Source organism: Nannospalax galili, unplaced genomic scaffold (assembly GCF_000622305.1).
Source record: "Nannospalax galili isolate Female #2095 unplaced genomic scaffold, S.galili_v1.0 scaffold310, whole genome shotgun sequence".
Taxonomy (NCBI): domain Eukaryota; kingdom Metazoa; phylum Chordata; class Mammalia; order Rodentia; family Spalacidae; genus Nannospalax; species Nannospalax galili.
In genome coordinates, this window is record NW_008328488.1 from 478753 (window position 1) to 492085 (window position 13333).

At 49.4% G+C, this 13333-nt stretch overlaps 1 protein-coding gene across 3 annotated transcripts in view; it reads right to left on the reverse strand.

The window, feature by feature from the left end:
- Positions 1-2680: 2680 nt before the first annotated feature.
- The window catches only part of Nav2 (neuron navigator 2), a 402958-nt gene continuing 392305 nt past the window's right edge, over positions 2681-13333 (reverse strand). For all 3 annotated transcript variants that reach the window (XM_017796647.2, XM_017796645.2, XM_017796641.2), the window contains 2 exons: positions 8383-8595; positions 2681-6014 (listed from right to left, as the gene is read on the reverse strand). In XM_017796647.2, coding sequence (XP_017652136.1) covers positions 5889-6014; positions 8383-8595 — 339 coding nt within the window. In that variant the 3' untranslated portion in view covers positions 2681-5888. The remainder of the gene's footprint in view (positions 6015-8382; positions 8596-13333) is intronic.

A 13333-nucleotide genomic window follows, 5' to 3' on the forward strand; every position in this document is an offset into this window, starting at 1 on the left:
ATTTTGTAAGAGATGCAGCCTAGCTCAGAAAATTGTTATTGAATAGGTTAATGCTGTTGTAATGAAATGCTTCTTTTAATTAAAAAAATAAATGAATAAATTAAAAAAATATTTAAAACAAACAAGCTAAAAACTTAGGAGTATTTTGCCCACATGTATGTATAGCATGTATGTATATGTAAGCACATAAGTATACCACACGTACACAGTGCGTGCAGAGGTCAGAGAGGGCATCAGATCCCTTGGAACTAGAGCTATAGGTAGCTGTTGCTCTGAACCACAGAGTCACCCTTCCATCCCTTCCCCACCCCCATCCCCATGCACTGGTAATGTGGGACAAAGAATATCCCCTGCTAGGGTCATTTTGCAGATTATGTGGAGTATTTAGAAAAGCTTGTGGAAATTAGTAGGTACTCAATACACTGAAAAACTTTTCTCATGCAAAGTGGAGAGGCAGGTGGGCAATGGATAGCTGCTACTCAGTGTGGTTGAGGGAGCAGAGCACCAGCATCCCCTAGGATGCTTGTTAGAAACTGGGGGAGGAAGGGATTTCATACAATGCTGGTACAGAACAGTGAGGGCCCCAGAACACCAAGAACAGAACTACCATCCCACTATGTGGTTTATATAAAGAGGAAATGAAAACAGGGCATCAAAATGACCTGACGTTCACATCTCCTGCCACGTTGCTCACAATAGCTAAGATCTGGAGTCAATCAAGATGTTGGATGATGGACGAGATAAGGGAAATTTAGATATAAAGACAGTGGAATGCTACTCAGCCATTAAAAAAGAGTGACACAGGCTGGAGAGATGGCTCAGCGGTGAAGAACACTGGTTGTTCTTGCTGAAGACTCGGGTTCGAATCCCAGCACCCACATGGCAGCTAACAACTGTCCATAACTCCAGTCCCAGGGGATCCGACCGCCTCCTCTGTCCTCCACGGGCTTTGCATGACACGGGTGCACTTACCTACATGCAGTCAATACACACATACACATAAACATAATAAAATATTTTTAAAAAGTGAAACTGGTCATCATCTTCCTGTTCCAGGATTAGGCAGGGAACGCACTGCTGAAGCCCGAAGCTTCTTTTACAGCAGACTGAGACCATTACAGAATTCCACAGCTGGTCAGATGCCGAGAACAGATGGTTGTAAGGTGATGCATCTACAGTGCAACCTCTGTTCCTGAGGCTCACGGAGCATCGTGAAGAGGGGGTGGGAAAAATGTGAGAGCCAGAAGGACAAGACACCTGCTAGTCGTTAATGCATTCTAGACATGATAGGAAAGCTCATCAATGGAATTGCCACAGTATGGTAGTCTATCAAGATCTGCATAATGACAAACCCAGTTGACAAACCAAGACGGATGGGGTAAATTTCAAGGGGTCCTGCCTCAAGATGAAGAGCTACAGGCAATCAATGGATGCTGATGGAAGGAGAATCAGTTTTCTCCAGGAACTAGATCCCTGAGAGGTTATCTAATCCCAAGTAGGCAGCAAACAGGTACACAGGGGCACCACTAAATGGACTCGGTGTATCATATGCATATATATGCATATATGTACATGTGTATGAACATATACATATGTGTATATGTTCATCTATAAGTGTGTGTATATGTAGCAATAACAACCAAAGGAGGAAAGAAACTGAGGAGTGGGGGGGGGGCGTGGGAGGAGTTTGAGGGGGACTGGGAAGGATGGAAACCATACCAGGACTATACTCATGTATGATATTTACAAAAATAAAAAAATAAAGTGAAGTCTGTCACTCGTGGCCACAAGAGAGAACTTTATATTGCCTGAAATAATCCAGGTTTATGATGGATGATCTCACATATAGAAGCTAAAAATGTTCATTTTAAACAGTGACGAAAGTGGAATAGTGATTACTAGAGGTTGAGCGGACTGGGAGGAGTGTTTGGAGGGGAGCTCGAGGCAGGTTGGGTATCAGGTACTGACAGATGGGAGGAATGAGCACCAGCGTTCTACAGCAGTACAGGACTACAGTTTACTAGCAAAGGCAGGCCTCATAAAGCGATAATGAGTTTGAAGGTTCCAACACAAATTGGAAATGTTTGAGAGAGAGTAGTGATCTCATCACTGAAATTATCACACTGTGTGAATTAAGTAAGAACAGTTAAAATCACAAAACTGGGGCTCGGGATGTGACTCAGTGGGTAGAGTATTTGCCTAGCGTGCGGGAAGCACTGGGTTCGAGTCTCAGTACCACATAAACCAGGCATGGTGGTGCACTCAGGGGTGTGCAGGCAGGAGGCTGAGAAGTTCAAGGTCATCTGGGTATATAGCAAGTTTGCGGCCAGCCTGTGATGCATAAAACCTGATTCCCCCCCACACACAAAAAAGAAGCAAACAAAACATTCATATTCTTGAACAACAAAAGACTAAGCGCCGAGAGCTCCCTGGACCTATAGAACGAGCACTTGTATTTCCAGAAACTCCACTATTCCTGAAGGTTGATGGGGTCTTGGCTGTTTCTAACAAGCTGGTCGCTCCCATGAGAAACTGGCAGACTTCCTGGCAAAGGAGATCGGTCACAGGCTTGGGATTCCTCAGCCTTTTCTGCCTCTGGGAGGGACCAATGCCTTCCTGGCACGAACTTGAACTCCAGAGATCTTGTATTAGCACAGACAAGCCAAACCAGCAATCTGAATAAATAAGCATCGATTTTATTGAGTCATGAATAATTTAAGACTGGTACAATCATCAACTTTATTCTCTATAACGTGGGGCAGATCTCCAGCGGATCATGGCAAACCCATAAACCTCATGACAAATGAAAATTAAATAGGGAGGGGAGGGGAGGGTGATGGGGAGGGAGGATGGGAACATACCGTACACAAAATACTCAATTCCTAGTTTTCTCTTTAAAAATGGCTAGAAAAAATTCATCAAAATGCAGCACTTTAATCGATTATTTACAATTTCTATGTTACAAGGGAAAAAAATGTACATCTTACAGAACATATTTCCTAAACTGCTCCACTGGAAACGAGTGGGTTCAAATAGCAAACCTTTCTTTACTATCCACGAAGTTGGATTATTTTGCCTTTTGAAGTAGATTTGCCATAGTCAAATTTGGGTACAAAGAATTTTGAAGTCTGAACATTAAACAATAAAATTAAACACATCCCCAAGATCAGACAAAGGTCTAGACAAGTCTTGCTCCTTGTCCCAACTCCCACCCACCCCAACCTTAAATTAAAGGGGTTCCCATCTCATTTATGGCCTGTGGCATTCTTGGAAGTTTGGGAAGGAAACTTTTGGCTTCCACTGGTAACTCAACATAAACGTTGCATAGAATTTCTTATGTTCTAAAATTAGCCTATCTGTAGAAAAAGGCAAAATGGAAGCATTCAGACAGAGCCCTAAATGAGTACAAAGTCACTCTGTCCAAGGTCAGTGACGTCAAAGTAGGACCAGGACCCAGTAAGAATGTGCCTCGGAGACAACCCTGCTTGACCCCTCGGGAAGACACTGAGCTGGGAGGCACACAAGGGCTGTGCGACCTAAGTCACCGCTTGCCCGTCAGGCAGGTGCAGAGTTTCGGTACTGAGCCCGGAAGTGGTGGGAGGGCAGTCTGGGAGTTGGCAGTCGGGAAAGGGTATCAATACAAACAATAATTGCAAACAACATCAGCAGGTGTGTACTCACAAGATGCCGAGGAGACCACCCTCACGAAGGAACTCAATTCCACCACCTACCAGATTCACAGTATGAGAGTGTACGGTCGTTGCTGGGAGACAGATTGAGGAGGGCCACCTGTCAGGGGCACCAGAAGGCTCAGGGTTTGGCCCTGGTCACAGGCTAAACATATGGTTTAAAAGTTTCATTAAAAACAAAACAAGAGAACCAGAACAAGACACACTCACACCCAGAAGAGTGAGGGAGGCTGGGGAAGAGCCTGGCTTGACCGAGAGTTAAGGGGCCGTGTGTAGAGGTTTTCTATTCACCAGTTAGCAGGACACACTCTTGTTCCTTTCCAAGAGGAAGAAAACTGCTGTTCCAAGTGAAGTGAGCAGTTTCGGGTCAAGCTCTTAGGGTAGGAAAATAAGAAAAAGAATCTTGAGACAAACTTTCCAGAACAGAACTGCAAAAGATGAACTAAACACCCTGATTGTTTAACACATGCCCTCGCTGGGGCCGGGAAGATTCTCCTTATGAAACACAAACAGGTCAAAGATGCTCCATGCCCTGCAGAGGGAACATGAGCAGGCTGAGGCCAGGGCACACTGGAGGACATCTTAGAGGGCACGGGTTGGCAATGTCACAAGGACTTATGGGACCACTGTCCAGTGAGGTTGGTGGCTGGAAACTGACAAGGGTGTAAGGAAGAAACAGAACCAAACCAGAATCTCTCTTCTTTGTCCCCACAGTCACGCATCCACACAGATGAGTCTTTTGGATGAGAAGTTGACAACTCGTGTTCTCTTTATGAATAGATGACTTTATAGCCCTGTTTGCTTCGATGGGGAACACACACACACACACACACACACACACACACACACACACACACACCAGGCAGGCACGATGCTCACGTGAACAGACACGGTCAGTACAAAACCAGTAAGGCATTGCATGGGGGTCAGCACCGAAGAGGTCAGGCAAGGCTGGTCGGGATGGAGGCAGGGCTGGGCTTCTGAGAGGGACAGCTGCCCCTCCCTGACTGAGCTGCACCATGTTGGTTCTGAGGAATGTGCCAGTCTTTGGCGAGGGGACATCACCAGCCCCACCTGCAGCTGGGATCTGGGGTGCCTGAGGCGACGAAGTGGGGTTCTCAGCTCTCAGAGACGAGAAAGAAAGGCGAGGTTCACCCACAAGAGGAGGATGGGTCCTCATCCGATTATAAGGACATGAAAAGCCATAGTCCCAGTGCAAGGAGAGAGCAGGTGCGGAACTGTGAGGATGGACACCGAAGACCCAAACCGAGGAGGACCGAAGCAAACTCAACTCCTGTGGCTCGCACTTTCTCCGAAGGACTGACTCTGACCAAGGGGGCAAGGAGAAGAATCTTCACAATCAACCAGCTAGAAAGGCAAAGGTGGGCAGGGGTTATCTCTCCAAAGAACCATTTGCACAGTACAGTGTTTGCAGACAGAAACCTGACTCGTTCAGACACCTCAAGGAAGTAGACGCTCTTCTCTGTGTCGATAGTCACATTACTCACTCATTCTCACCCCCCCAAACTAGCTTGCACAGATAATTGGGGTTGTTGGACCTAAAAGGGGGTGGGGATGGGCTGGAAGAGGCAGAGGACTGCTGGGGAAGGAGAGCACCATGTGACGGACAGGGAAGCATGGTGAACTGGCTTCCCTGGGTGGCCAAAGCAAGACCCTCCTTGGCACCAATTCTGCCATGGAGTGTGGGTGGCGTGGCTACGGGGTGCTGTGGCCGGACCCGAGCTGGAGGGTCTGTGCTGAAGGAATCCGTGCTGTCTGTGTTTCCGATTCTGTTCTAGTGTCTTCTGTCCAGGGGTAGCTTGTGGCCGGATGCTGCTCTGTTGCAAAGCGCCAAGTAGAATCTTACTTCATCTTGTTTTCATCTCACCCCTCTTTGTATCTCAACGAAGAGGGTCCTTTCCCATGAGTGTCTTCAGTGTCTCAAGGAGGTCACAGCGACAAGGCAAACCAGAAACGAAGGGAGAACTGTGGCTCGGACAGCTGTCGTGTTGAGAGGAAGGGGACCCAGGCTGCTTAGGATGGTCCATGAGGACAGATCCCAAGGGTCCAAGGGTCGCTGTTTTCCCACTGCTCTGCTCTGGCTGAGGCTGCGGCAGCCAGGGGTTGGCTCAGGAAGTCATCTTCAAGGATGAGGTGGGGATGCAGGCGGGATGAAATGAGGAGAGGAGGGGGCCTCGGCTACAGAGTAGACTCCAGGGACGAGTCCAGGATGTCATCATGGTGGCTGTTGCTGTTGGAGTCGCTGTCATAGCTCTGGGGGCTGGAGTAGTTGGCTGCCTCCTGCAGCCTCATCAACATGTTCATCTGTGGAGAGGTGGGAACACCTGTCAGTTCGCTCAGCTCCCCACCCCACCTCTCAGAAGCTCCTGCCACCTGCTCCAGACCCACCCTGGGGTCACAGCTCACAACAAGGCTGTGGACAAGAACATCAAGTCCAGGTTCAGATTCCGGCGTGTCCACTTACTAGCTGCATGACCCTGCAGGCTACTTAACTGCTTTCTGTGGCTATTTCTTTATTGGCCAAATTTAAGAACGCACAGTGCCTGCTCTGTAACATCAAACAGTTTCTAGAGGGAGCACAGAAAACAGAACAGAAAGCGCTCTCTGGATGACATCCCAAAGCCCTTGCTCTTGGAACCTGGCTGGTAGCTCTACTGACATCTGAGGCACAGGCCACTCTGCCCATGGCCAGAGTCAGCCTGTAGCCAGCTGGGTTCCAGCAACTACCACAGCTGGCAGGAAGCAGATGAGAAGCCAATCAGGAGCAGAGACTCAGCAAACAGCTTGAGTGTGCAGCAAGCACATCAGCACATCAGGCACCAGAGCGCCTCAGCCTCTAACCCCCCATGCACAGAATGGAGTCAGCACTCATCTCCTGGGGTGGAGGGAGGCCGGGAGTTAAAGGACAGGGCATGTGCCAATCCGCCCTCGGGAATGGGGCCACCTCGTCCAGGGCAAGTTGCAGGAGCATAATCGGCTATGTGTCACCTTCAGGTAAGGTGGTAGAAAGAGCTTCGAGTCCTTGTTCTTAAATTCTATGTTGCTCATTTATTTGGAAACAAAGAGGGGTAACTAAAAGCCTCTGATTTTACTTATAACTTGTGTTCTGTATTTCATATAGTAAGTTAGGAAGAAGGGCCTTTCTGGGCTGAGATCAAGATTGGTACAGCTGGATCTGAGAACCAGCTACTCTTCCAGATTCTGTGCAGAGGCTCCCAGGAGTCCGGTGGGCAGTCCCAGTGGCTGGCATCTGTCCGCAGAACCAAGGAGGAGGTGGGGCTGAAGGCAGCGGGCAGTGCCTGACAGCAGAGGCTGGGGCCTCCCAGGGTCTGGACCCTACGGTCCTGGGATAAAATCAAGGTGATCCAGCCTCGAGGAAGAACTCAGTCTTGTGGGGGAGAAGATTAGTAAGGATGACAGTTATTATAATAGAGGCACCTGACCCTGGGCAGGAGGGGCTTGGAAGGTACGCCAAACATCTGCTGGGCAGGCAGGGGTGGCTGTACCAGCCTGGCTCACTCTTGGGGCCTGGGTTTGTCCTAAAAGTGCCCTGCTTGCCTGAGCATCTTCCAAGTTTGACAAGTGATACAATGTTACCCACTAATGGATCTCCCAAGTCCTACTCTATTATATGCTAAGACCTAATGAGCTTGCCCACCTCTAAAGACCCTCATGACCTTGGCCTTGAGAAACGACTGTTCCAATGTTTCCTCTAGAACACTATCATGGCAGACACTGTGGACTGGGTCCTGCATGAAACCCTGGCATTAAATCCCTTGAAAACCCAGTTCCTGTTCACAGCTTCTACTGTGTTGCAGCTCTGACACCCACTGGCAGGAGGTAAACAACCCAGACCAGCTGCTGGTATTTATCTAGCACATGGATTGGCTTCTACGGCCAGAACAGTCAGCTATCCCCAGCCCTGCTGTACTTCTTAAGAATATTCTTTCATTAAATGATGCAGGCAGTACTGACACTCTCTGCCGTGCCCTTCTTTTACTGTAGCTACCATGGAAGCTGGGGCTGGATTTCACACACGCTGATAGTTACCCACGAAGGCTTGGATATGCTTGCTTCCTCCTCGTTACAGGGAGCTTTTGATTAGCGAGGTCTAACTTTGACCACACGTGGGTCTTGTATTGGTAGAGAATTATAGACTTGATTGGGAGTGTTATTTTTGCTACTTGTTTCTGGAAGGGCCTTCTCTGCCTCCCTGTGTTACACTGGGGTGACTTGATGTTCAAGCTCATCTCACTGGTCAGGGACCTGATTCAGGCTGTGGCGTCTTCTACCTGTGTTTCTCATCGTCTGGCTTTGGTGCTGGGAGCTTAGCTCACCTACCCGTCCTCTTCTCCATTTCCTATTGGATGGTATATGGTAAAGGTGGCATCTCAAAGCAGAGGGCAAACGGCAGGACAAAGAGAGCATGTGTAAGAACATTCAAGGGGGGGGGGAAGCAAACTTTTAACCTTTTAATCTTATACCACAAAACTTCCAGGGAGGTTAAATACTTTAATGGAAAACTAAAAGCATGGAAGATATTGGTTTTTAAAAAGTCCCTATTAATGAGGTGGGCCCAGTTTTTCAAAACAAGGTTTGCTGTTTTCCTAACTCCAGAGTTTTGCCTTGTGCTCAGTCCACAGCAGCAGCTCACTCGGTGCTAAGAACTCACCAGCGGGTCTCCCTCAGCGTCACTGGGGGGCACTTGCTTGCTTGTTGACCCCTCCCGAGGCAGAGAGTAGCCATCGAAGCCCACATCCTCGGGCCTTAGCTGCAGGAGGGGAGGCCATTCATGCTGCTGGGGCTGCTGGGGGCTGGCTGCCCATGGGTAGGTGTCCATCACCCACTTGGCAGGATCTTCCCAGGGGGCGCGCCTTCCATAGAGCTGTAAACAGACAAAGGAGGAACAGTCTGGAAGGAGGTAGAGATTCTCTTGTGGCCTCAATTTTGTATCTTTCTGGAACGCCCCCAAATGAGCACTGCGTCTGATATAGTGTTCCAACTTAAAGAAGCCATCCAGGATGCAGGGAGCCTGTGGTGTTAGGATCCAAGGGCCGAGAACTTGGGGGCCAAGGCACAGACTCTGCAGTGTGGGTCACTTGGGTTCACTTAGCTCTGCCACTGACTCACTATGCAGCCCTTCCCTCCCGGCCTTGCTGTTCAACTTGAAAAACTCTGGGGAGAAAATCAACAGCTTCTGACTAGGAGCTTGCCGATTTCCACAGTGCACAGATTCTCACCAGGGCCGATTTCACAATACACAATGAGGTGCTGAATGTGCAGCTGCAAAGAATCGCTCACTACTAACTTTCACAACCTAGCCCAGAACCATGGGTGTACCCACCTAGAGAAGGCACCCTCCCCAAAATGAGATCCATGTATCGGCACAGCAGGCAGGCCTCACCAATGGGGCTGGTGTGACGAACCTGCACTCCTTTGTTTCATGTACGTGTGTGTGGTGTATGCACGTTTGCATGTGTATGGGCATGTATTGGGGGTGCATGCACATGAGGCCTGAGGGTGAAGTCTCTCTCCACCTTCTTTGCTGAGGCAGAGTCTCTCAGCTGAACCCACAGTTCACGAATTTGGCTGGTCTGTCTAATCAGGTTTCTCTGGGGATCCCATTTCTATCTTTCAAATGCTTAAATTATAGCATTCAAGCATTGTTTCATTTGTGGGTCTGTGTGTGCACCACATGCATGCGAGCACCCAGAAGTGGTGCCAGCTCCCCTGGAACTGGAGTTACAGGCAGTTGTGAGGGGCCTGATATGCCTGCTGGGAACTGGATCTGGGTCCTGTGCAAGAGCAGCAAGTGCTCTTAAGCATGGCACCATCTCTCCAGTCAATGGTCCCCATTTATTTTTTTAAATATTTTATTTTATGAGTGTATTGCCTGCAAGTATGTTAAGTGTACCTGTGTCATGCAGTGCCATGGAGGTCAGAAGAGGACATCAGATCCTCTGGAACTGGAGCTACAGACAGCTGTTAGCTGCCATGTGGGTGCTGGGAACTGAACCCAGGTCCTCTGCAGGAACGCCCAGTGCTCTTAAACACTGAACCACCTCTCCAGCCTCCAGCCCCCCATTTCTTAAAGTTTATCTAACTCTCAGAATCTTTCTATGTTCACACTAATCCCTTTCTAAGCACAATGTTGGTAACAGAGGGCCTTGCATGTAGGCAATAGGATGAGGCCCTCTTCCTGGTCAAGTAGTTCTCAGCATTGGCTATGCTAACAACCAATATGCTCCCCAAATAGTAAACTACATCATCAGTTTCATAAGGCCAGCAATACCAGGAGTCTAAGCTTCTAAAGCTATAAGGTCTAATGTTATGATTTTAGTGATTGTCATTGGCAACCTTGGGAAGCATATGTTCTTTAAAGAATATAAGCCTAGGCTGGGTCACTGTGTGGCCAGGCCTACTGTGGATGTCTCTGCTTCACACCACGCCTTACAGCTTCCTAGGCGCTAGGGCCAGACACCCAACAGCATTTGGTTTAATGACCCCAACAGAAGGATCACCCCACGTTCACAGGCAGGGCTGAGAAAGGCTGTCTGTGTTGTAAGGCCTCTCTATAGGGGCCTCAGGGAATAAAGATGGAAAATTCCAGAGCCTGCCTCCTTGTGTGAGTGTGTTTCCTCCACCCTCCTGGGAAGCTGAAGTACAGAGAGGGCAGGCAAAAGGTACTGGTCCAGCTCTGACCCAGTAGAATCACACCTTTCAAAGTCACAGTTCCAGCACTAGTGACATAGAGGCAGGTGGATCTCTGTGAGATCAAGGTCAGCCTGGTCTACATAGTGAGTTCCAGGCCAGCTGGGGCTACAGGGAGACCCTGTCTCAAAAAGAACAACAACAACAAAATCCCCACAAAGTCACAGTTTGCCTCAGTGGAAAAGGACTAGGGCCACCTAGCCTGTGCCTCACTGATCAGATGGGGAAATAAGTCCCCACAAAGTCACAGTTTGCCTCAGTGGAAAGGACTAGGGCCACCTAGCCTGTGCCTCACTGATCAGATGGGGAAATAAGAATCTAAGAGCAGAGCCGCTGTGAGAGGTTTTAAGGTAGGGCTGAATTCAAACCAAGGACACAAGCATGCTTCTCTGGGCCTGTCCCTCTTACCCCTCCTATGGGACTCCTTTGTATCAGCAGAAGCCACATTACTTGGCCAGAACTGAAGCATGAGGCTCACCAGACTACAGCATGTTAACCTGGGCCAGATTCGTTACTCTCTGGCAGGTCCCCTCACCCTGTGACCTGAGCCACTCAGATATCAGCATCTGAATCTTGTCCAGGATGCCCCTCACCCTGCCCCACTTTAGACAGGTCCATCTCTCTGTATTAGTGACCCCCTCTTCCACTTGACAACCAGCACTTCCAGATGCCAGCCTCTCCCCTCCCTGCCTGGTGTAGCCTCTAGCGATGGCTCCCTTCATCTGGGGCAATGGTGAGTCTCAGTCTTTGAATTCAATCTGACAACCTAAAACAATTCAGTCTGAGCAGGACAGGATGGGGAAGAGGCATGTGGACATGTGTATGTCAGGATGGAAGCGAACACAGGAGCAGTGGAGGATATCGAGGTTAATCATGGCTGAAGGACATAGTTACAGATCAGAAACATCCTGCTGTTTCTCGAGGAACAGACAGACTCCCAAGATAGATGTCACACACTCCAGGCATCCAGAATAGCCCACCCCAGCCCCACGCAGCTGTAGGAAGAGACCCTCAAGGCCACTGCTCAGCAAGTCCCTAGAGCCATAAAAGACCTAGCAATTGGCACACCTTTGTCTTCATCCCTGACCCCCACACCGAGGACACGTACAGAAAACATCTGGGCTTCTAGAAGCCAGGCTGATAAAACAGCCACATGTTTCCTTTTACAGATGTCAAGGCCGAGATAGGAGACTGGCAGGGACTTAGAGCAGCTTGGTATCTGATGAACAGCCCCCGACTGCCCCTCCTCTGCTCTATCCCCTCCAGCACCAGGTCCACCCTGGGAAGCAGGTCTTCTGAGATGGTTGCAGACATCAGACACTTTGGCAAGTGTTTCTGATGACAACTGCAGGAGGGAACAGGACTGCGGACTGAGTCATAAGGTAAGCACACGTTAGGTACAGTGAACATCAGCTGTAAGAATAGAAAACGTTTTCACCAGCCTCCCTACATTCCATGAGACATATCTGTGACTCAGTGGCTCTGAGTCAGTTCCATGGTAAGCCAAGGATGTGTTGTAAAGCTTCTTGGACCCACTGCAGAGTCTGGAGGCTGTAGAAAGGCAGTTGGGCAGGCAGGCAGGTGACAGTCACTTTCCCCAGGGCAGAGGAGGGCCCTGCATCCCACTGGGGATCCCAGGTAATCGGAGCCAAGACATTGGTAAATAAGATTTGGGCTGCTGTGAGCCTTCTGGCCCTGTGGGAAACACAGGGAAGTACCAACATCCAAGTTCAGGGAGCACTTCTAGGAACGAACACACACACACACCACACACCACACACCACACCACACACACACACACACCACACACCACACACCCCACCACACACACACACACACACACACACACACACACACACACACACACACGTGCGACAGTAGAGCCTGAACTTGCAGAACTGCCTAGCATCCACTAGAGGGTGAAGACACATTTCCTTCAGGCAGGGATTGTAGGTCTGGTTATAGCAAAGCTTTCCAGTGACTGTACACATCAGTTTCACTGTGGGCAGCCCTCTTCCTGGATCACAACATGTGTCAGCCCCTTGGAACCTGTTCTAGAGACTCCGCCTCTTCCCAGCCTGCAACCTTGGCCAAGGCTCCATGTGCTCTAAAGGAGGAGGATCAGGAATTGAAGACCAGCCTGCGCTACTCAGTGAGTTTGAGGCCAGCCTGGGCTATGTGGTATGTGAGGGAGGCACTGTTCTACCGATCAACCAAAGATACAAACAATAACAACCAATACTTTGTTCCCTGGGCTACCCAGAGCTTCCTCAAAGATTTTCGAGGCGTCCCAGGACACCCTCGGAGCCACAGAGCAGCTGCAGCTGTCACATGCCTGGGGTTAAGCATTACCCATCATGCTCTGCTGCATGAACTGGTAAGGCCGATCTTTGATCTGCCTCAGTTTCTTTGCCTGTATAAACTCACAGGAATGCCAGAACCCTGACAGTGGCAGGTCCTCAATGTCCTCAAACTTCTGTCCAAATTCCTAGGCAGGGAGAACGCAGGAGTCTTCTGTTGATCACCAGACTCAGGAGGCCTCCTGGGTTCATTCACGGGCAGAGCTCAGAGATCTGGGGTACAGTGGTTCACATTTGATGCACTTGGCAGAAAGCTAACTCTGGCTGCCTCCCTTTACTGCTTTAAAACAGTGTTCATCAGCTGGGTATGGTGGTGCACACCTTTAATCCCAGCACCCAGGAAGCAGAAGCAGGCAGATCTCTGTGAGTTTGAGGCCAACCTGGTCTACATATCAAGTTCCAAGCCAGCCAGGGCTATACAACGGAGCCTTCTCCAAAAAAGAGCATCCTTCAAATGACCACCCAGGCAAAGGAGGCACAGAAACCACAACTGCACACCAACTTGCTCGCTGCCACAGACGGGCTGTTCAGTCCCTGCTCTGAAGCCCCTTC